Consider the following 23,572-nt stretch of genomic DNA (forward strand, 5'->3'; position numbering starts at 1 on the left):
TCCACATCCCTAGAGTCTTGTGCCCATGAAAGCAGGACCTGTCAGGTATCAAATGTAATGTCTTGGTGTTTTCCTGCTGCCACACAGAGTCATTCCCTCTCTGAAATGGTCCTGACTGGGCTGAGAACTTACCATGGGCTGGTGGCCATCAGTCAGCTCAGCTGGGCTTTCAAAGGCAGATCAGGCAGCGCCTGGAAGAATTTTTCTTTGGTTGCCTGTTGAGCTGTCACATCCTGCTGCTTCTCCCTCCAGGGACAGCTTTTTGATTCCTGAGACAGGAGAGTCTTTCCTTTCATTTTCCTATTAGTCTTAGCCTGCAGCAAGCATCTTAGAGAGAGTAAAGTTCTTTGAATCTCTGTTTCCCTGCACAAAATGAGGAATATCATTGTGTTCATTGTGTTTCCCCGCCCTTCTCCTTGCTGGACAAGGTCTTTGAGAAGACAGAGCCTGACTTGTGCAACTCTGGCTTTTAGCAGCACAGTCTCTCACCCTGGGACACATCTCTGAGTGCTTTGCTGATACAAAGATTAAATACATTTTAATTTGCTCATTATGGCAGTGATGGGTGTCATACATGAAATTATTCATATTTACTAATAACAAACAAATCCAACAACCTCAGTGCCATTACCTGACCGAGTGTTACACCTTAATGTGTCACAGTTACCTCACAAATGAAATTATTCTGCCTGTGGAGCCACGTCCCTGCAAAATCAGCAACTGGCTGAGACATCTTCCTGGTTTGGCAGCCTGATGATAACAATTTAACACAGAGAGGCACATTAACTGAATCCTCGTAGGAATCTGCTCCAAATAAAAGATTGTATTTTGGGCAATCCTTTTTTAACCCAGAGCTACTGAGCACAGTGATAAACTGCCCTCTAGACACTGAGGACAAACTGTTAGGGGAGATGGTTCAGGCTGTGCAAAGCTTTCTGTTTGCCTTTTTTGCCTGATTTTTTTTCTTCCAAATGACTTTGCCCCAGCCTGAACCCAAGATGTGCCTCTGTGATACAGCTTGCTCAACCTCTGGCACAATTGATTCAGTTGTTAATCATTTGTCCATGACAAAAAAGAAAACAGGACAAAACCCCACTTACAGAAAGACCTCTTCATCCACAAGACCTTTGCTGGCTGGGAAATACAGCACACATCCAATATTTCAACATCAGTAAAAGATAAACCAAGATTATAAACACAGAGCACCCTCTAGACAGAACTTCAAACCATGACAATGATCCCAGCATGTGGAATTTTCAAGCTTCTCTCTGCTGCTTGTCTTTGCTTTGCTGCCTCTCACCACGCACATCTCACTGGTGAATAAACAGAAGGAGTGGAGAATTACCAGAAGTGATTAAAAACAGGAGCAGGGACTCAGGAGACAGAACTTCCTACAGCCCAACACATTTTTCAGAGAGAACTGAAAAGCACCATCAGGCTTTACACATAATTTACAACCTGATTTAATTAGAGGTAGGTCTACCACATGAAATTTATGACAGCAAGCACAGGTGATTTTCTGCCTCCTTGGATCCATGGATCAGGGGGAATGTTGCCTCTTTTCCATTGTTGTCTTTTCCATTGCTGCTCCTTCTCCACTGGTGACTGTGGCTTTCTGATGAGCTGAAGTCCCAAACCAACTCTCTACATTGCTGAATTAGGACTTCTCACACTTGAAAATCAAATTCCCACCACGAACATGGAGCCTGCAAGTGCAACACATCCTTTGCAGAGTTCATAGCCCAAGTTTGGGAGCCTTTGCTCCCTCTAAATAATACATTTTCACCAAACATGATAGTTCTTTAAATGACAGTTTCCTGTTAAAAGAAAAACTGAAACACATCAGAGCTGGAAGGAAGATCAGACTGGAGCCAGCAAGCAGCTTTTTACAGAATTCAGTGCACTTTTCAAAAAGTTGCCTTTTCTCCTCTGAGAAAACTCTTATTCCCTGCTTCAGAACTCAGAACGCATTTCCTTCTGTGGAAAAACTCATTCAAAGGTAAAAGGAAGCTTCCCACCAATTTTAATTGTCAAGAGCATAAGGTGGCAAATTGTGGTAAAATTTACAACCAAAGAATATTTCCAGATTTTTACAACAAACCCCACTGCATCACCATTTTTGTTACTAACACATTTTCTGGTGTGAGGCTGGTCTCTGGAAGGCCCTGGTCATAAAAAATTCACCTTGCTGAATGTAATTCTCCTCTTCTGGCTTTTGATCCACTAAAAAGAATAACTCATTGTGACTGAGGCCAAATCTGGCACAGGTTTACCTGCTCTGAAAGCTCTGAAGTCCTGTGAAGAGGGTAAGACAAAGAAAACCCCTCCATGTCCCATCCCTTGTCTCCATCTCCTCTCCAGCAGACCTCAAGACAACACACACAAACTTGTTTTCAAACTAGAAACAGCATTTTTTTAAAGAAAAAAAAAGGTACTCATCATCTGTGTGTCAAATAAACAGTACAAAATTTACAAAAAATGCAATATCTCACAGCATTGTGACTGCTGCTCATTTCAAATACAGATCACACCTGACACTGAGAGCTGTTCTTACACCTCTAATAACTGTTAGGGAAGACAAAGACACCACAAAAGGGTTCGTTGGATTTTTTTTTCAGCTAGTACCTGGCAGTAATTCTTCCTAATCCTTTATTTTCACAAATGTCTGAGGCTGAATGGGCAGAGATTGCTGCCTGTTAACCTGATTTTGCTTTAATCTATTGTGATTTCCTTTCTTTGCTGGTGAGGAGTATTTATGGAAGTGGTGCTACAGGAGCTATGAAACAGGGTTGAAAAGCCAGCAAATAATATCAGATCTTAAAAGACCTTTTTTTAAAAAAAAACCCCAAAAAACTCTCTATCTAAAAGCCCCTTGAATGGGAAAAATCTGAGGCTATTCTCATTTTTTCAGGTGCTGATAAAACATTTTAGGGTGATAGATGAGCCACAGGGCAAACACATCCATTGAGATAAGACTATTTAAAGCTGTAAAAACTAATAGCTGGAGAGCTGTTTCACTAATAGACCTGATATTTCCTGCCTCCAGTAGGATAATTTCAGAAATAGACAGGCCATGTTACAGCTACTCAGGAAATCCTATCAGTATATCTCCCCATATTCCTCACTGTCATGAGCTGAAATGTGTAATTCAGCTTCAGAGAGAACGTAAAACCAGAAAAAAACCATTAAATCCATACCTTTATTCCTCCCCATGCCAGTCTTACCTGGGGTATTTAAAGACAACATAATAAAGGTTTTTAATGGGGCTGATCCTAAAAAGAAAATCAGTGTGAGAAGAATTCATGGAAGACCCCAGCACCAGAGAGGAATACTCTTACAAATCAAGGCTTTTGCAGCAGTAACATCAACCCAGAGCCAGGAGCAGGAGGTTGAGTCCCAGGATGGCACAAACAGAGCAGAAGGAGAAGCCAGGAGCTGTGCCTGCACTTCCTGCTGCTCAGGTGGACTTCCACTGTGTTCCTTCAGCACTGTGTGCATCCCACGTTGGCTCCGGGAGGGAATTGGAGAGAACAGATTCAAACCTCTGTGGAAAACTGCCAACTGATATCCCCTTTCATTGCTTTGACATGATATTCTTCTGACTGAGAACAGCATTTGCCAGCAAAGCAATAAATATGAACCTGACAGGACAAGGAGCTCTTCAAAAAGCAAAGAAATTAAAAAGGAAACAGTGCATGAAAATGTATTTCACAACCTCAAAAACAGCCAGAAAGAGGTTACCTTCTCTGTTGCAGCAACTGTCACTGAGTAGAGATTAAAGCACAGAAAACAGTGCCTTTAATCCAGTGTGAGGGAGTGAAAATTGCATATTCCCAGTCTATACAAGCAGCTCCTTTCCCAGAAGCCACTGACATGGAAAGGAGAGATCTGTCAGCGTTCTCACTGCTGTAAAACCACAGGCTGATTCTGCAAACCAGAATTTGCTAATGAAATCCTCATTACTGCAGCAGATCGTGGCCTTAATTAGCATTGGTTAAATTGGGACCATTTATTGAAGTGGGCATGTCTGAGCTGGGCACTCTCATATACAATACAGAGACTCTGAATTACAGCAGTATTAATGTGATTTAGCACATAAACACAGCACAGTAAGAACACATCTTTATCCCTCCTGAACACACAGAACAGGTCCTTCCCTCCCTCCTTGGGATTCTTCTTCCTCACTGTTGCCAGATTGCACCTCAAACCTGCTCATTCTGAATTTTTAAACTGAGTTTACACAACAGCTGCACAACATGAACTGATTTTTCTGATTTTAACTCAACCAACCTCACCATGAGGGTACCAGAAGAGGATCAACAAGACCAGACTTAGCCTTCATTGTAAAAATGCATTTTAATTTAAATCCACTCTTAGCTGTGGCTTATTTAAGTTGATGTTTTGTAGCTGGTTGAAAACCAGAGATCGCATTCTTCCTTCCAAGGACACCTGGGTACAGTTACCTCCAAACAAATCAAAATGCCATTAACACTGGAGTGCTTTCACCACAGCAGAATAACCTTTATTCTCATGTGGGATCCAAGTATTTCAGCAATGCTCATTGACAAAGGCAAGAAATGTTTCACCATGACCTACTGGGCATTTCAAGGAAGGCATGAGACACCTAAAAGTAGAACAATAAAATATATGTGCACACATCCACACCTCTCTCTTTCCCTGTACATAAAACATGTATTTCTTACCCTTAAATTTTACTGCATTACTCTCTTGGCAGAGAATGGGAAAATTCCTTCTCAGATGAGCTTTATTATCAGTTCTGTGCATATTACTGGAAAATTTGGGGGGGGTTCTGCTTTCAAAACTGTCATGTTTAAATGCACATCTTTAATTTCAAATCCCACTTGAATGAAAAAAGTGAGCAAAAATAATTTCAGCTTTTCATGCCACAAAGATAAACCAGCTTTGAGAGCGTCACAGGAATGTGGGATTTTGCAGGAGGTGATACAAATACCTGCTGGTTTGGGATGCTCATCCTAAAACACCCAAAAAGAGGCCAAAAAAGTGGAGGCAGCAAGTTATACATTTGCAAGATAAGCAATACTTGGTGTTAAAGATTAGTTATTCCCCAAATTGAGGATTTTCTCCTTTCCCAGGTATTTCCACTGTTAAAAATAAAGGCCATGGCAGACACAAACACTGCATTTTAAGTCTGGCAGAATTATCCCAGAGGAGCACAAGCTATGAAACAAACTTACTGAAATTACACCTTTTTTTAAATGTTTTTATTCATAACAGTATTACATGGTGTGTTACAGAAATTAATGGAAAATCTCTAAAAATTGGTTGGTTTTTGTTGTTGTTGCTGAATGCATTACACATAAAGTTAAAAATAATGTGTCCGTATATGTTAACAAATGGTCATTATCTGAGGTAAAGTTAAAGTGGGTTTAGAAATGTACTGCAACAGTCATTTTATCTTTCTCATCTTTATTAAAAAAATAAGTGTCAGAATGCAGAAATAAAAATGAATGAAAACCACGGAGTAAACATTTTTGCAAAGAAGGTGCCCAGTACGTTATTGAGATGAAAGGTTTCATCAGACACTTGGATGACTACGATCTATCAAAATATCTTTTCATGACAGGTAAAGATCAAGAACCTACGGGGGGGGATGGTAACAGGATGGCTGGTGGGGTTCCCTGGTTTGTAAATTTAAAGTGACGAATTTAGTGCTAGTGAAGGATGAGGGATTAAACAATTGCACAAGCTGGATATTTGAGTTATCTACAATACTGGTACAGTGCAGAGGCCCTGCAGCCCTCTCAGCTCAGCATCCCAGCCACGACAAGGACGATCACAGGACGAGACAATCCAGAATCTGTTTTTATTCATGAGCAAAAGTAAGACAAAGGTCCGTGGTGATGGCCCAGAGACACCAGAATTCCAGCCTCATTCCCTCAGCACCTGTTCGTGAGTGATCTGCTTGCTACAAATGTGATCCTCTGAGACATCAAGCTCTTCTCTCCTCTCTGTTTCACCCCACAACTGGAAATGCACTGATGACACTAAACCTCCAATGCCTGTGATGAACCAAAACTGGGTTTGTGGTTCCATGTGCAGGACAAAACCCAAAAAAAAGCTGCTGAGGAAGAAAGTAGCACCACTGTGCAAATCAGGAAAATACTCTGACAGAAGTGTCCTCCAGAAACACTTTTACCTCTGCTTTTCATCCTGAAACACTCGATCCACCAAGTTTTAAATTATCTCCTCCAGTTAGAAAACTTGATCTTCCAATGGGAAAACAAGATTTGCTACAAAGCTCTTTGCACATGACTAAGGAACAAGCATCAAATGACCGTGGATGGGGATAAAATTCTCCTCTCTGCAGGTTCATTAGGTCTATTCACAGCTAATTTCTCATTCACATACATTCTGCAACGCACATTTCTCTAATTTCTCTAATTCAAAATAAAAGAATGGGATCGTGTTGTGAGATTTGGATACCAACAATCACCACCCCAGTTATTCTGCCTTCTAAACCATTTTTAGCTTATAATAGAGATGAAAGAAAGTAAAACATTTATAACTCCAGGCCTATTTTAATCATGACAAAAATGTAAATCCTAATGTGTCAATTTAAAAACAAAATCTGCACAAAAACCCTAAAAACTGATTAATCCTTTGATTTCTTTTACCTTTTTTTCTTTTTTTTTCTTCTTTTTTTTTTCCTTTTTAGTGTTAAACCACTAAATTCAATATACTGTAACTGCATAGGAACATCAGGAAAACACATTTGACCTGTATAACAATTCTCTGTAGGGCAAAAATATATAGATTCTTTATGAAAATCATGTGCTAAACATATGAACCCAAACACTGCACTTTTTGCTTCATAAATGTAAAAAAAGGAAGTTTTAAATTCTTTTTGTTCTGCGTGTAAACAGTTGGATGACTTCTATGCAGAGGTTCAAAGGAATGTCAATGGAAAGTGATCTGTTGTAAGTGGAATTATGTCTGTGTGATAATGCAGGACCATAAAATCATGTGTTCCCATTAATTTCACTAGCTGCTGACAAGCTGACTGCTTTTGGCAAATGCACTTGAGCTTCAGCCCATTATTGTTAAGCATGTGAAAAAACATATGTGATGTGAGAACCACAAACTGGGTTTGCCACACCTCCCAAGCACTGCAACTTGCTACCTTCTCTACTGTGTAATGGCATTAGTAAAAGAATTTTCATAACATTTATATTTACAAAAAAAATGGCAATTTTCATTCGAACTCCTTAAAGCCATTTCCCCTTAAACATTTAAAGAGTTTAACAGTAAGATTTTTTTTCAAGTTATAAAATAAAAATCCCATTTGATTTTTTCTGATGTACAAAAAGTGATAAAGATGAACAATTTTGATCACAGAGTCAGTTTGTTATTCCAAAATCCATGCCGTCCTCGTCCCATTTGTCAAGTCCACTTCATCCAAACTCCTAAACCAGAAGCATACCAGTATTATTTGGCAAATGATTTTTTTTCATCAAAAATGGCACACAGAGAAGAAAACACTTGTCTGCATAGCATTACAGCAGCAAGATATTGAAGAAATAAAAATATTCCTTTTCTGCACTTTGTTTAGAGTTTCCTAGGAAATACTGACTCTTTTGTCTTTCCTCAGTGGGACTCGATGTCCTTTCTCTACCCACAACATGAGTATTCCAACAGAAAGCAGCATTTCTTCCTCATGATGTGCTAGAACTTAAAGGTCCATTTGGCAACATTTTCAGTCAAGGATGGATAAACAACCGAGTTCTGTTCTGTGGTTTCAAGTTGGGAATCATTTCCGCAGGAGGCGTTTCGCTGTTAGATCTGTCACTCATACAAAACTACAGAGTAAGAAATACATTTAAAAAAAAAAAATAACAAAGGAAAAAAAAAAAAAGACACCACCAGTATTTTGTTGTTGTTGTTTAAATATGTCTACATAGGGGAAAAAAAAGGGTCAGGATCAGCCTGATGTAAATGAAGATGAAAAACATGTCACCGTGACATAAAAAGTGCCGACTCGTGCCCCAAAGGCTGTTGAATGATAATGCACTGCTACATACAGACTCTGCTTTTTGCTGAAAAGAACAAAAAAAAGGAATGTCTAACGCCCAATAAATTTCAAATGCTCATTATTTATAGGTGGCACACAGAAGGTGGCAAATGCTTAAAAGAAGGCCGAGGAGTAGGATTTCCTAGTCTGGATACCCACCACTTGTGGGGACGGCGCTGCACTCGTGGTATGAGAAGCAGGGAGAGTTTTTGTTTTGTGCTGCCATAGGAATCTGCCATTGGTTGCCAAAAAACCACATCAGGAACACTCGTAGAGCCAGTCCAGGAGGGCAAACTCTCTCCTTTGTCAGACAAAATCAATCGGAAAAAAGCATGAAAGCCAAAGGCCCGCCAGGTTGTTGGGTTTCGTTTGAGTCTTGGAGCACCACAAGCCTGTAACAATGCTATTTCTTAGGTCTGTTAATCTGCGCGTAGAGAGGCTCTGCTTCCTGGGGATAACAAAAATAAAATGAGCAGAGATGTCTCCAGACAGCATTTTCAGAACATTTTTACAACATCTGCTTGAGAGCAGCGATACCTTGTGAGTCAAAACCCACAGGAAGTGTTTGCTTTCTGTGCTGCCTTGAGCAATCGTGGCACACCGGCTGAGTAGTGAAGAAAATGGGAATTATTTCAGAAAATGAGTGTTTTCCATCCATTTCCTCCTCCAGCATTGGCCATGCACTGACCCTCACTGCTGGGCACGGACATATGAAGGAATTACATGATAATTTATAGGGCTGGATGTTTGGAAGTTCAGAGGCTGGAACTGCAGCCCGTGCACAAGGCTGAGTTTTCCCCCAGCAGCACAACAGCAGAACATAACTGTGGGTTTTGCACAACTCAGGAGAAAACCACTTGCAAACAGAAACTGCCACGGAAAGCTGAGCTAATGAAGCTGTGATGGGATTTAAAACAACAACATGAGTGGCCCATGAAGAACGAGGAGCCCTGTGCAGTTTGATTAGGAGTCTGTGGAACCATTAGTACAATCATTAAAGCTGGGAGGAAAGCATGTCAACTGGTTAACAAATACTTTCTTGGGAATTTCCTGGATGCGGGAGGGGGGAAAAGCTGCCATGTTCTTCAGCTGTTGCTTCATAGATGACACACTCTGAGCTTTCTTAACACTGTGTTCATCTTGGCCAAGGTGGGTAGCAAACCATCCGTGGACCCTGGAATCCACTCTACTTCATTTCCAGAAACTAATTTATTAAACTAAGAATGACATCTAAAAAAGGAACAAGACAGGCAGAAAGGCTAATTAATGCCACACTGCATTAACTCTCCACAGCTTGATAAATATTCAAATACCACGCCACAGCGTTGAATTTAACCAAAGTAGAATAAACTCCTGTTACAGCAGCATTGGCAGGAGCTGACTTTTGAGCAAAAATAAGCCCTCAGAAGGTTGGCAAATCACTGGGCACTGAGCAGCACAGATAGACCTGTGCCAAGGGATGGCACAGGATTTTAATCACTGTTTGTCAAAGTGATGCTGGGGATGAGGAGAACAGCCCCAGTGTGGATGCACAGGGTGCTCTGTGCTCAGGGTGCAGGAACACACAACAAATCCAAAATACAACCCGTTTCCTCCATGCCAAGGAAAGTTGTCTCTTATTCCCCAAAACTGCTTCATTTCTGGAGCTTGCAGACACCCTGCTTCCCCACCCCCTGCCCACGAGGAGCCCTGAGTACACCATGAGCACTGTGAGTGAGAGAAACCCTCTGGAATGATTAAATAAATGCTGCTGAAATTATCCCCAGCAAGAAGCAAATACATTTTGTGACCTTGAAAAACTGAAGGTAATCAAAGGAGATGACTGAGAGTAAATAACTGCTTTTCACACACCGTGAGTTAAGTCTACCTATGCCAATTTTCACGTGCAGGCTTGAAGCTGGCAGAATGATCTATCACAGCTAGTTCAGAGAAAATCTGTACTAATTAATGTGTGAACCTGACACACACCAGGCCATCCTTCAGGCAGTTGCTGAACCTAAGGTCATTGCAAAGGGAAGCGGAAAGGAAGGAGGAGAAGAAAAGGAGAGGGAGGGAGAACATCCCTTTGGAACAAAAGATGTCAGTTTTTCAAACGCCTCCAGGGGAAAAAAGAGCTTTTCAAAATGTCAAGTCTGCTTGTTAGAGCTGTCCTCAAATATCCCTCAGATATGCAGAAGTGCTGAAGTAACAGGTGTCCTAAGGTGCCACTGGACTCCATGCCCTTGGAAGAGGAGGAGGAGAAGCTCCTCATCAGCAGCAGCACTTCCTACAAGCATGAGACAGCCATGACAGTGAGAAACTTCTTTGATTCATACCCAACATTTATCTCTACAAACACTTGATGTGGCAAAGGCCTGCATTTCTCACTGATTTGAATAATTTCTCTTCCAGCAGACCAGAGCATTTTGCATGAAAAGTGTGCTCTTGCTTCTTCCTTTCAGTTGGTTTCTCCCTTCAGATGCCTAAATGAGAAATTAATTGCAGTAATTGTGTGCAGTCTTCCCAGTCAAAGGGTTTTGGTCAATGCCTGAGATTTGTTTTCTAGTATTATTTCGAGCCAATTCAAGCATGCTTTTAGCCCAACAATGCAAATGGTGTCTGTAAAATATTGATAGTCAAGAGGGCAAAAGAGAGCAGAAAGGGACAGGAAAAAGGCAAAAGGAGAGTTGAGTGCTGTTGCCTTCATGGACAGCTCCTCTCACAGTGACAGGCACTATTTTGAAGGGTCTTGAAAGCAGAAATAAGCCCCCTTTTTTTAGTAATCCACACAAAAGTCACAGGGCTTGTCATGAAAAGGCAGGTGAGCATTAACTCTTCTCACAGCATCTCACCAGCATTTTCTGCCTTCTACCACTGCATTAGGAACAGATGCAGAGGGAAGGGAAGGAAAGAACTGGTCTTTGTCAGAACAAAAAGAAAGGAACAAACAAAATAACAGACAAAGCTTCTAATTCACATAAACCTCTCAAATATTAAAGTGTTCTCCTTGCTGTACTGGCCCAGAATCACTTCCAATGTGTTTTCATAAACCCACAGGGAGAAACCAAGACAAGAACTGGAAGCACTTTTTTTTTTTTTTTGCTGCGGTATTCCAGAAATACTTCATGCTGCAAATCACTTTATCCTTCCCATTTTAAGGGGGACAAGAGAGCAGCAAACACCATTTCTGATGCAGTCCACTACTGTGTGAGGCAACAAGGGTGCTAATGCTTTAGAATAACATTATGCAAATGCTGGAAGTGAATTTGCATCCCATTTGAAGATATTAACACCTGCTCCCCAGCAGAACTAATCACTGGAGAGCATCTCCTGAAAGACTCAGCACCTACTTGGGCTTGCAGGGGTGAACTCACTCAGAAAACACAACTGTGGGTTAGGAAGAAACTATTTTTACCCTGGCAGCCCTTTGATCACTGCGAGGCACCCGCTCCATGCAGAGCTGCAGGCAAGATGTTCTCAATTGAGGAGGTGAGGCCCGCACAGATTTCCATACCCTTTACAGCCACTTTCACTCCTGGCTGACTGATCAGAAAGGGCAGGCTCAAATGATAAAGAGTTTCATGAAATAAGTGTGCTGGAGAGCCACACAAAATGAGCATCTTGTGCTGGGGTTGCAAGTGAAGGGGGTGGGAGTGCGAAGCATCTTCTCTGATTTTTTGCATGCTGACCCATAGGCAAAATAGGACAGAGTAAAGTTGGCAAGCGGGGTTGAAATTAAATATCTTTGGTGATAAGAGAGCTCATTCCTATTGCCCCATTAACAGCCAGTTTTTATTTATTGCTTATTATTACTTATTAATATTTGGTTATTTTTCTTACAGCCTCCATTAGCAGCATAAATACAGCAACCTTCTAGTTCAGGATTATGCCTGAAGAGTGCCTCTGTTCTTAACATAAACCTACCTAGGAATATCTCCTTGTCTTAAATATCCAGTTTAATTATTAGCATTCTAAAAATCTCTGTTGTTTTAGTAACAAGATGGATGCTGTACATCCATGAAATGAAAATGCAGTGACAACTACTCAGAAAGATGAACCTGCCCCATATCTTAGTCCTGATATAAAAATTAACTGCAGCCAAGAAACACTGATTATTTCTGGGCCCCTCTCCCAAAACAGTAGCCACACAATTATTTCCATCTACAGATCTGTCATCCACATATCCTTCCATCTACATCTCTGTCAATTCTCCTTCATAACAATCAGACCTAATGACCAATTTGAAGCAAATTGTTCAGAAGTCTCAAAGATGCTAAATTTTCACAAGTAGATTTTTAAAATCAGTTGTCGTGCAGAAGACAGGCATGATCTCATCACAGAGGAAGTGAGGAGAGCTTGTCCCTAAATTGAATTGTTGGGTTGCAAATCAGCAAGAACACAGCTCTAGACAAGCTACAAAGAATGCTGTCTCTTGTTTAGAGGAAGAAGCTGCAGAAATGGAAGAGTACAAGGTGACCTCAGGTGGGCTGGTGACACTGAAGAGGTGAGAAGCCCTTGTATGAGCTGGCACATGAAAATGGACAGCTTGAAGGAGACTGCAGCAGCAGAGATGAGGACAAACAGGATGCTCCTGTTCACAGAGCAGCCTGAATTTCTCTGCTCATGACCCTCCATATTTCTGGGAAATAGGAACACCCAACTGAGCAGGAGACCTGAAATGTTAATTTTAAGATTTCTCTGGAGTGAAGCAGGATGTCCCAACCTGTGATGCCCTTCCAAAGACACAACACCACTTCTCCCAGGCTCCCAGCCTTGCTCAGTGCTGTGCCTTTAGTTCGAAAATGACGGCTTTAGAGCCTGCAGCAAGAACAGGTCACCTGTAATTAGGAATTTCTCTTTGGACTTTATCCAGTTGTGATTGAGACACGTGAAAGACTGGAACAGGTCCTGCAAATATAAACTTTAGTATTTTGAGCCCATGTGGAGTCCTACTGCAATAGAAAAGGGGCAGAAGTAAGAGGAGGATGCAGAATCAGCTTGATGTTCCCTCCTGAGGCTCACTAAGCTCCCAGGTAACACAGCGCTTTGTCCATAAATTGGTTTTTCTCTCCACATCCTAAAACCAGCCCAAATAAAAGAGTTACAGCAGCCCATACCAGAGCTGACTAAGATTTTTAGGAACATTTATCACCAAGCACAGCACTTGCTCCAAGATGGATGATGGCAGTGGGCCACCAAAGCACCACCAAAAGCTGATAGACAAATATTCTAATGAACTGTTGCTCTCCTGACAGTGCTGATGGCATTGTGAAGGGTGTGACACGTTTTGAGGGCTCCTCATTGTCTGCACACATTTCTCAGAACAACTGAAGAATTATTTTTTTTCAGGGAGATATGCTCTAGCCACAAATGTTTTGAAGGTTTCTTGAGAATCTCTCATGAATGATTGCCAGTGCAAGTTTTGAGCTGGGCAGCAGCTCAATAGAGCTGTGTTTGTTCCTCTGTTCAAGCTCCCTGCTTTAATGTAAAATGTCAACAATAAGAAATGTTTAAGACATTTGGTAGGCTCACAGCTAAGAAACAGTTCTTTCCCCCTCTCTCCTTTCACAATTACTCCCCACATAATCTAAAGACAGCAGTGAGGATTAAATATAAATAATCTGAAGGTGGCAGTCATTCTGTATTCTCTTCACCTCTTCTGCAAAACCACTATCTGTCCTCAGCAGCATGCATGAACAAAGGGGAAATAACCAAATACAATAAACAGCTCTGCAAAGAGTTCATCTCATTTCACCAGTGGAAGCTGGGCCTTTCTGCTTCTTATCTTTAACCATAAAGGGATAAAAATGTAATATATCCATAAAATGTCACATTTACCTACTAAGAGTTCACAGCTATTTCTGGGTGACATCTAGAAACAGCTGCTTCTGGAAGGATGGGGATTTTGAGAACTGAAGTGGAAGATTGCAGAAGGAAGAGAGCAAAAATAGGAGAAAAGAAGATAGCAACTATGTGGTAATTTAGAGTATCAGAAGGAATCAAGAAACCAAATTGATGTGGTACCTTGAAAGATCAGGGTACAAAAAAACAGGCAGGTGGATATTCTGAATACATCAAGATAAATAAAGATATGGTATGGGCAGAGCTGATTTCAGAGATCTGGGAACAGACAGATGTGACATTTCTGCACACAATGCTCTCCTGAGAGGTCCATTCAGCTGAGTTGTTACTGTGCAGTTCTTGGGGTAAGAACCACGATCTAAAGAGTGAAGTAATCTCCCGTCTAAGCCACAAAAGTGGCTTTTATGCAGACTGTGATTCTTTTGCACGACATGTTTCTTCCCATTAAGTTTCTCTCCAAATGCAGAGCTCAATACACAACTCCACAGCAAGTCCTGAATTGATAATTTTCCATGGAGATTAGACTTCCCGTTGCTCTGACGACACCAGGCTTCAGAATGAGCTGGGCTGGCCTTGGGAAGTGGATTTCCTACAGACTGCTGCTGAATGGCTCTGCACACAGGCACAATGATATTAGCAGAACTTCACTGGAGAGAGGCTTTCTTTTTTGTTCAGCTTCCTGTTCCTGCCTACAGCTCTCAGGAATTACTGTAATACGATAATCAGGAACATTAGTTAACATTTCCCAGCATATATTTCTGGGAATTATACATATTTGATGCGAGGCTGTACAGGGATTAACTAAAAATGCAGCAAAACCATATGCAAGCACTGGTAATACACTGTCCTGAAAGCTCTGAATTGCAGAACCACCCTGTGATAAACCATAATAAACAGATGTATGTGGGTTTCCAGAGTGTGGTACTCAGATAAAGGGCAAATCCTCTCTCATGATGTAGGGAAGAACTCGTGGAGTGGTCTGAAGCTGGGCTAGCTGGGGATGTCAGTGCTGGCCAAGGTCAGGCAAAGGCACAGCCAAATTATCAAGTGGCACCATCCATCTGCAGCAGCAGCTCTCACTGGAGTAAATAATGAATGTTCTTGCTGGAGCAGCTCATCCCAGCTTGACTTTCTCCTCACTGTGTCACTCCTGGACTCAAGGAGACACAAAGCTTAATGCTGCTTTTGCTGCAGCCCCAGGGACTGAGCACGGGTGAAGCTACAGAAGGGGAGATGCCCTCTCACAGCACCACACCTTATTAAGAGACAACCTCATTATTCCCAAGTGGATCAAAGCTAAGTTACTGTAAGGTTTTGTAAAATCGTATTTAATGCACAAAGTAAACTGTCTCCTAATGAAACTATTCATTTTGAGCTGAAACTAAACTGAGGATGGGCAAGTCACTGGCAAACCCAGTGGAATTTCTGTACAAAAATGGGAAGGGCTCTCCCACTACTCTGGATTTGCTCCAGGAGCTCTGTGCTGGAGCAGAGAAGCCGTATCAGATCATGTATTTGGGCAATACCAAACAGGAGTGGCAGACGGGGAGAAGATAATGAAACATATTCTTCAAACAGCAACACTAGAGAGTATTTGGATGGAATAACAACGCTCAGCACTCATAAAACTTTGTAGCTTCACTGTTTTTTTGGCAAAATATATTTACTGTATTGAAACAAATCACAGAACATTCACAGGCAGCCACATTTTCTACGTGTTCTGTAACACAAAAGATGAACAGATCATCTTTCCCGTCTGTCTGGGTTTAAATGACTTACATTGATGAATAATTTTTAAAACATCAGTATGCCAATGGTAATATGAATGATGATAATTTTCAGATGTTTTTAATTTGCAGTTGGAGATAAAAATACACAAACCCATTTCAATATTTTTTACATGCAGATAATAAACGTGCTTCTTCTACTGATTATCCCATTGATTTAGGGTAGAGACATTCATGTATCATTACATAATTTTATTTAATGATTGTTATGTCTATGGGTAAGATGTCTTATTCCATTTAATATGTTACATCTGACTGAAGGCCAGGGTGGCTTTGATTAAAAAAAATGCTCTGCCTATTATGTTGTTAATAATGGCTCAGTTTCCCTACTTGCCCTCAGAATTTGAACACAAAGTAAAATAAGTCTACATTTCTTTAAAGCATGCAGGCAGCTGAAACACACATATTTGCATAAGCTGCAACACTCAGTGAATGGCAAAAGCCATGCAAACCACCAAGCATGAGGAATACACTGCGGAGGATGGAGAGATAAAACAGAAGAGATGAAAAGGAAAAAAAAAAAAATAAACCATGCATCCATGAAAGCAATGGCAGGCACTGGTGGAAGAGTAAGTGAACACCTCAAGGTGTAGAGAAAAAAAGGACAGATACCTACCCCAACCTGTGCTATCTAGCTACCGACCTGTGGACTTATAGTATCACCAGTTGGCTCACCAAAGGGATCACTGTTGGAGGAGGCCTGAGACCCATCAGGCTAGAATACAAGAACATAACACCTTTTTTTCTCAACAATAGAAAGTGAAAAGTCAACACGAGGTTATTTTCATGCTGTGGGCATAACAAGTACATCCTATCTCATGAAAACCAGAGTGAGGCCTCGCCGCTCTCCAAAGCTGTAGCGGTTTCCTACAGCTGCTGCAGGCACCAAAGGACCTCACCAGCTCCTGCTGGAGCCCAGGCAGCAGCTGCCACAGACCTCAGAAGGTACTGGATCAGGCCAGAACTGCAAAAGGCCCTGAAAGCCATGTGAAACAGAAAGAGTCCAAGCTTGGGTTATTTTGCACTTTTTGTTGTACCGATCCCCTCTTGCCTTTGGCTCACTCGGGCTCCTCCCTCCCTAAGACATCTGGTGATTGACAGTCATTGCTTGGATAACATTTCTTGCTTGGGTCCATAAAGGCAAAGAAATCACATACTGAGGGCCAGAACATTGAGGAACGTAGCTAGGCAAGCAACTGGGATGCAAGAATGTGCAAGACAACACCAACCATCATCTTTTAACACACAAACCCTCACATCTTCCTCTGCAGCCTCAGCATGTTTGTTGTTTTACCCCAAACTTCCTTACTATGAGTAACGTGACTGCTGGTGTGCTAAAGAGGAGACTGGATATATCTAACATGTGCAGCCTTACATATGAACTGTGAGTTTGGCTCCTTGTATGCACTGTTAGTGCACATCAGCAGAAATGCTGTGCTATCAGCTGTCAAACCCAAAGCAGGATGGGAATTCTGGCTGCAGCTCCCCCATAAGCACCACCCAGTCCTACTGACAAAGTTGTTTCTGACACTACAGAACAACATTTAACCACCTTTTCTCTTTTCTAGTTAAAAGGAGACAATGAAGATTTAGAAACCTTCTTGCTACTCACAGCCTCTGGCTCCTCACTTTTGCTTGGGCTTTCAAACCCCTCTTCAAAGAGGTCATCTGCAGCAGGGTCACTCGTATGAGATGCTGATGATTTTGATGGAGAACTCTGTCTGGGTGCAGGGGTTGGAGCTAAACAAGGATTAAGGCAACAGCAACAATTATTCTGCTGATTTCTTCAAAAGGCACTAAAATAAATACCCAGCCCCTAATTTCTGAGAAGTATGGATGAGACATAAGTAAAACCAGTTGTACAGTTGAATGCCATGGGCTTCTACCAACAAGGTTGCATGTTCCCGTCACAAAACAAATATTTTGACATTTAATTTAAGAAATTAAATTTCAGACTGTAGCTGTCTGAGCTGTTCATTTCTATGACCTCTGAAATTCCTCTATGGTATTTTCCTTTATGGCTGGAACATATTTCTTAAGCCAGAGCATGCATGAAGGTTCTCAGTATCTAGGTTGGAATTTAAAAAGAGACAGAAGTGCTTTGAGGAGCAGTCATGTCTGAGGAAAGGGATGGCTGAAAGCACATAAATACTCACGTGAATTTGTAGATGGTGTCGTGGAAGTCACAGGAGTCAAATTTAACTGAGAGATGTCAAAGTCATCACAATCATCTGCTTCCTGTGCCATCCCAACTTTGTTAAAGTAACTTGAGAAGGCCTCTGAGGTACAACTGAGGGAAGGCTGATCTGGTTTTCTTGATGGCACTGGTGGAGGCTGAGCCATCTGGAAATCTTTAAACATTTCTTTTCCCATTTTCTGTCTGGGCCTGTCTGTCTGCGGACTCGACCTGTTGGAATCGCTCGTGGGTGGGACGGTGGCTATAGGAGCAATGGTACCTTGAAACATGGCTGCTTGTAAAGGCAAAACAGTTTGTGTTGGCATGAAGGCAGTGGGCTGGAACTGGCCAGCCACGGATGGCCACGGCTGCTGGGTGGGAGGAAAGATGCCGGGCTGGCCCCACGCGATGGGCTGTCCTCCCTGCATCACCTGAGCGACTGGAGGCTGGGCACCCATGGCCAACTGCTGTTGAACGAGTGGTTGCTGTCCCCAGAAGGAGGGCAGGACAGCTCCCATGGCAACATAACCTTTGGGGAACAAAGAGAGCAGGAGCGGGGAATAAACGGGATGGAAGGTTTTAGTGGCGCTGTGGAGAGCACGCGGAAAAGCGACGCAATAAATCAGAAACGTGCAGAGCTGCACCAGTGAACCTGGCTGCAGCACACTGGGAAAGAACTGAGAACACTGAATTTGCATCACTGCACAAGTACTCACAGACAGAACCACAGGCTGGTGGACTCTGCAAAGTAATAATCTAATAATGCTTCTACTAATACTAATAATAAAAAAGTCCAACCCAGATGATTTCAGATTAAAATCCTCACACTTGGTTATTACCCAATTACTTGAGAACATCAAAAAGATCTTGAGGTTCTGCTGCACTAAATACCTATTAACAACAAACTGCTTCAGGTATTAGGCTAACATAACTCTCTCCAGCTGAGGAGGAAATTAATGATTAAAACCAAAATTATAATTGCTTCCTGTCAGACCTGAAGCCTCCTATAAAGCTACCAAGAGTTTGACTCTGTAGGAATTATACGATCAGGTGCTTTTTTATTTACAACAACAACAAAGTGATCTGAAACTAAAACTGCTGTAAAACATTTTACAAATTAAACTACCTAACATAATTATGTTCCACTGATACAAGTACTGTGCTTTACAGATATGCTGTTTCATATTTAAGTTCAATACTTACCACTAATACTTTGCATAATGTAACTTCTCTCTTAATTTTAATACTGCCATAGCTTTAAAACTTGTTTCCAACCTGAGCATTTCCCCAGTCCTCCTGCACCTTTTTCTCTAGGCTGTTTTTTAATCACAAACATAAGGGTGGCTGCTATACTGTACAGGGAAAAGCCCAAAACTCATAAAATTAAAAAATAAGGAAATGAACTTTGAGAGACCTAGCTCCTGAGTGATGGAAGGAACAGTAGCTCAGATACATTTCTGTTCCAACAGATGTGCAGGATGGATTCTCCAGACGATCTCACCACCATGGTGACCCCAGCCCAGCAGAGAAGGTTTCCATCTGACATCATCCCCAAACTCTTCACTGCCCCTGTAACCTGCCTGAGGTGCAGTGGCTAATCTGGTCCCATCAGAGGAGGCAACCAATTAAAAAGTCACTGCTGAATGATTCAAGGCACTCCTCCTCCTCCTCCTCATCCTCCTTTCCTTTCCTGAGTGAGGCTAAGAGCACTGGGAGAGATCAGCCATCAAACCAGAGTCTGTGCAGAATGCACCCAGCTTTTGAATTCTGAGGAACCCAGGGAAGTCTAGAGGACACTCCAGGATTTGACAAAGTGGAATGCCTTTGAAGTGCAATCAAATCCTCACTCTCTGTTTATGGAGACAACAGAGGATATTCACTTCTACCACAGAACCCCTAAAATTTAAACTAAATGCTGTTTTCTCTCTTTCTCCCATACCTAGAAGTTCTGTTATCCAGATGGCAGAACTATGCTTGAACTCCCAGTGACTTTTTTGGATTCTGCTTTAAGAAATGTAGGCAAATTCAAACTAATGTATTCCCTGCTTGCTTTGCCTTGCCCTGAATCACTGACCTCAAAAGCCTTCCCCACTTCCACCCTGCTAAAATCAATGCCCTGAGTACTGAAATGCAAACCAGAGCTGGGCACTGATCCCCAAATCTGCTTCCAGGCTTTAATTCCAGTGCATTCCTTACCTGAGGGTACGGCAGCAGTGCTGAAAGGTACAGAGCCAAACATGTCTGTACTAGCAGGGAGTGACTGGGATGAAGATGGGATAAAGGCATCACCTGGAGTAGCAGGAGTCTGCAGGGAGACAGGCAGAAAACACAAGGGTGAGGTATCAGCTGCAGCTTCTGCTGCACACTGCTGTCACATCACCTGGAGCTCTAAAAATCCAGGCTTGGGGTGGAGAATGAGAAAGAAGAAAGAATGGGAAGATGTAGAAGGAAAGAAGCAACAGAAATAAAAGTATTGGAAATTGCTGGGGATGGGAGAAAAAGAAATGGAGAAACTTTCTATCAGAGTTAAAAAATCAAGGTGGAATTTGCCTGGAATACATCACAACCAAAATACTGACATAATTTCTTTTCCAGAACATACAGCCTGTGATTTTAAATGTTAGGTGACAAAGGGAAAGACAGTGACCAAGGCATTAACTATTAAGTTATTATTAACAGTTAAGGTAAATGAAATATCTAAAGGATTTATGGAAAACTGAACAAATATTGCTTCTAATTAACCATCAGGACCAGAATCATAGGTCTACATTAAAGAAGAAGCCAAATCTAATTAGTAAGCTGAGGATGAGCAGCAAGGGCTTTGAACATCTAGTCCCAGACATGATCCAGAATATACTGGAGATCTGAGGCTCCTGACCTCACAGCACCTAAATTTTCTCAGTATATTCACACTTCCCTACAGCTTAATGCAAGGCTCTAAAGCTTTATATGAGAAATTTTTGTCATCTTATAATGCTGAAAAACATGTTGAGACATTATTTTTGTCCTTAAAAGACACCCAGCCCTTTCTCTCTGTCTTTACTTCCCTCCTGTAACAGCAGTTCTGGGATCTGTGCTTGGAGGATCCAGAGACATGAAATATGAGGCTGTAACTGGATCTTCTGCAGTGCAGTGAGAGTGCAGTGAAGCATTTCCCTCTGACAAACATCAGGGAAGCAGATCTGCAGCTCAGGTTGCACCCTATGTGACACTTAACACCAGAGCAGAAAAATAAAAATCAAAGGTATTTTTGCACATCATTGTGGAGCAGGCACTGCACGTTCAATTTACTTCACTTTTATTTTCCTGCAACCTAAAAACTACTTTGAACTCTTCCCCACTGGAATGGCTGAGGACACAAATTGTAAATGTGCTCAATAAATGTGCTGAAAATAGCATGCAGGAAAAACACAGTGCAGTTTCCCTGGGTACTCACTGGGGGAGAGGTTACATCAGGAGGAGTGGACATGTCCCCAAAAAGCTCTAGTTGGGTAACAGCCTGTAAAGAGAAAAAAAAAATCCATTTATCTTTTGAGGAGAAGAAACTATGAGTTAAGTAGTTACAACTTGTAAAGTTCTCTGGTGACAGCAAACAAGATAAACCTCCCCAAAGTCCTGCAGGCTTCAACTGTGAAGTCCCACATGGAGGAAGCACATAGGCTCAAGCTGTGGGATTTTAATATTGCTAATGGACCCAAATAGCCAACAACTCACTACAAAACAACTCTGTAGGGAATGCTCCAAAGTGAAAAAAAATGAATAAAACATGAAACAACTATCCAGAACAGGAGTGGATGCATTACTGCTCTGCCTTTAACATCAGTGAGCTCCAAGCATGATTTATGGCCAGTCCTTTCCCCTGGCTCCTCTTCTAAACCCTCACTCCAAGGTCTTACAGCATGGCAGCAGCACATGGAGTGCCAGCAGGATACAGAAGGGAAGGGATTTTAAAATGCTGCCTGATTTCCCCTTGCCCATGGGACAGGTGTAACCTGGATAAGTGGACTTGAAGGAGGATGCACAACTGGGTTATTTCAAGTTTGGGGCTGTACATTTAATTCTTGTTAGAAATATTTCCTTGGGATGCCCTTCACTGGGAACTCAAAACAGGTCACCCATGCATGCCTGGCTAACTGGACCAGAAAAGAAAACACACTTTATTATAAGAAGCAGCTTGAGTGGCTGCATAATCAAAGCTCCTTCACATGTTCTAGAGCAACTTCACTCCCTTCCACCCACCTGCAAACGAGTTCAGCTGGAGTTCAGGGATGTTAAAGCACAGATCCCTCAGAGCTTTGCAGGAAACCTAAACCCCATCCACCACCTTTATCCTTTATCAGGGTGGTTATACTGGAAAGCTTTGGTGAGAACCCAGAACTTTGTCTTCTCACTACCTTTCTTACTGGCTTCCCCAGTATCACACCCACAAAATGTGGGAAGGCACAATTCTCATTATGAACAAGATTTAATGCAAATTTAGTTTAGCTCATTGAATTTCCTCCCCATCTTGGGCACATAAACCTTGGATCCTCCTGTCACACAAACAGGTTTGATCTTGTCCTGTAAAAGCAACCCCTGAATGCTTTGGACAGCAACCAGACTGGCAGGTCAGGCTTTACAGCCTTCCAAGAGATCAAGATCACCCCAAGATGTTTTCCTGCCTTTAAACTTCAATTAAAAATTACCCCTTAAGGAGCAAGACTACACATATCAAAAGTTTACACTTTTTTTTTTTCAATCCAGCTTCTATTCTCACGCATAAAAGCAACACCACAATCAGTTAGAACTGGAATTTGTCTGAGCAGCTCTGTTGATTCTCAGCTTCACGTCACAATGTACCCAGGGATGACTTATCTCACATTTTCTCACATCATGTTTTATATTAAAAACATCACATTGCTTTAGTGCTATGACAAAGCATTTTCTTTTTATGGGTTTATATATCCCTTTAAGTATCTGCATGGAAATGCAGAAGGGAAGAAAAGGGATAGCTACTTTTTCTTCAGGGTACACCAATTCTAATACTCTGGAGGAAAATACGGCCAGGAGTAGCTTTTGAAAAAAAAGAAACAAAAAAAAACCAAGCAACAAACCCAGAGTGTGCACAAATACATTAGGCAAAGGTTGTTAAAATGCCCAGGAAAGTGGGAATAGTGACAACAGCAGCACTCATTTGGAAATCACTTCAGGCACTACTGCCTCAAGAGGTGTCAGGTGACACTGAAATACTCCAAGAGCCACTTTCTTCTCACCTCTCCAAACTGCTTGTTTAGCAGCACCCCAAACCTGCCCTTCCCCTGGCCCCCTTGGGAGCTATTCACTGTTTGCTCCTAAGGAACATTTGTGTCCTTTTCACTAGCAAAAGGAAGCAGATGAGCAAGCCAGGGAGGATGGGAAAGGGCAGGGTACACACAGCTGTGTGCAAAGCTATACATTTATATTTTTTTTGGTGGAAAAAGTAGTATAGGTTTCACAGGAATACTGCAAATTGATAGTCAGTATACTTTTGAACTCTGGATTATATGACATGCATCTGAAAGGTGGTAACTCAGATGCCAGTGCCTCCATACTCCTGGATAATGGGAATAGTAATACTGTTCACAGTGCTTCAAGGTGATGGATCTTTGGATATTCTTCACAGATATAATTCTGTTAAAGCTCTGCAGACACATTTCTAAACAGGCAGCTGGAGAGAGTGATAGGAAAGTCAACAGCACT

At 41.8% G+C, this 23,572-nt stretch overlaps 1 protein-coding gene across 31 annotated transcripts in view; it reads right to left on the reverse strand.

Moving 5' to 3' along the window:
- Positions 1-5,831: 5,831 nt before the first annotated feature.
- Positions 5,832-23,572, reverse strand: part of DAB1 (DAB adaptor protein 1) — a 406,138-nt gene continuing 388,397 nt past the window's right edge. For 30 of the 31 annotated variants that reach the window (XM_064429000.1, XM_064428992.1, XM_064428991.1 and 27 more), the window contains 6 exons: positions 21,291-21,353; positions 20,051-20,159; positions 17,835-18,383; positions 17,291-17,418; positions 16,295-16,393; positions 5,832-8,498 (listed from right to left, as the gene is read on the reverse strand). In XM_064429000.1, the coding sequence (XP_064285070.1) occupies positions 16,310-16,393; positions 17,291-17,418; positions 17,835-18,383; positions 20,051-20,159; positions 21,291-21,353 (933 nt within the window). In that variant the 3' untranslated portion in view covers positions 5,832-8,498; positions 16,295-16,309. The remainder of the gene's footprint in view (positions 8,499-16,294; positions 16,394-17,290; positions 17,419-17,834; positions 18,384-20,050; positions 20,160-21,290; positions 21,354-23,572) is intronic. The other variant, XM_064429008.1, reaches the window with a different exon arrangement.

Source organism: Passer domesticus, chromosome 7, assembly GCF_036417665.1.
Source record: "Passer domesticus isolate bPasDom1 chromosome 7, bPasDom1.hap1, whole genome shotgun sequence".
NCBI classification, from domain to species: Eukaryota; Metazoa; Chordata; class Aves; order Passeriformes; family Passeridae; genus Passer; species Passer domesticus.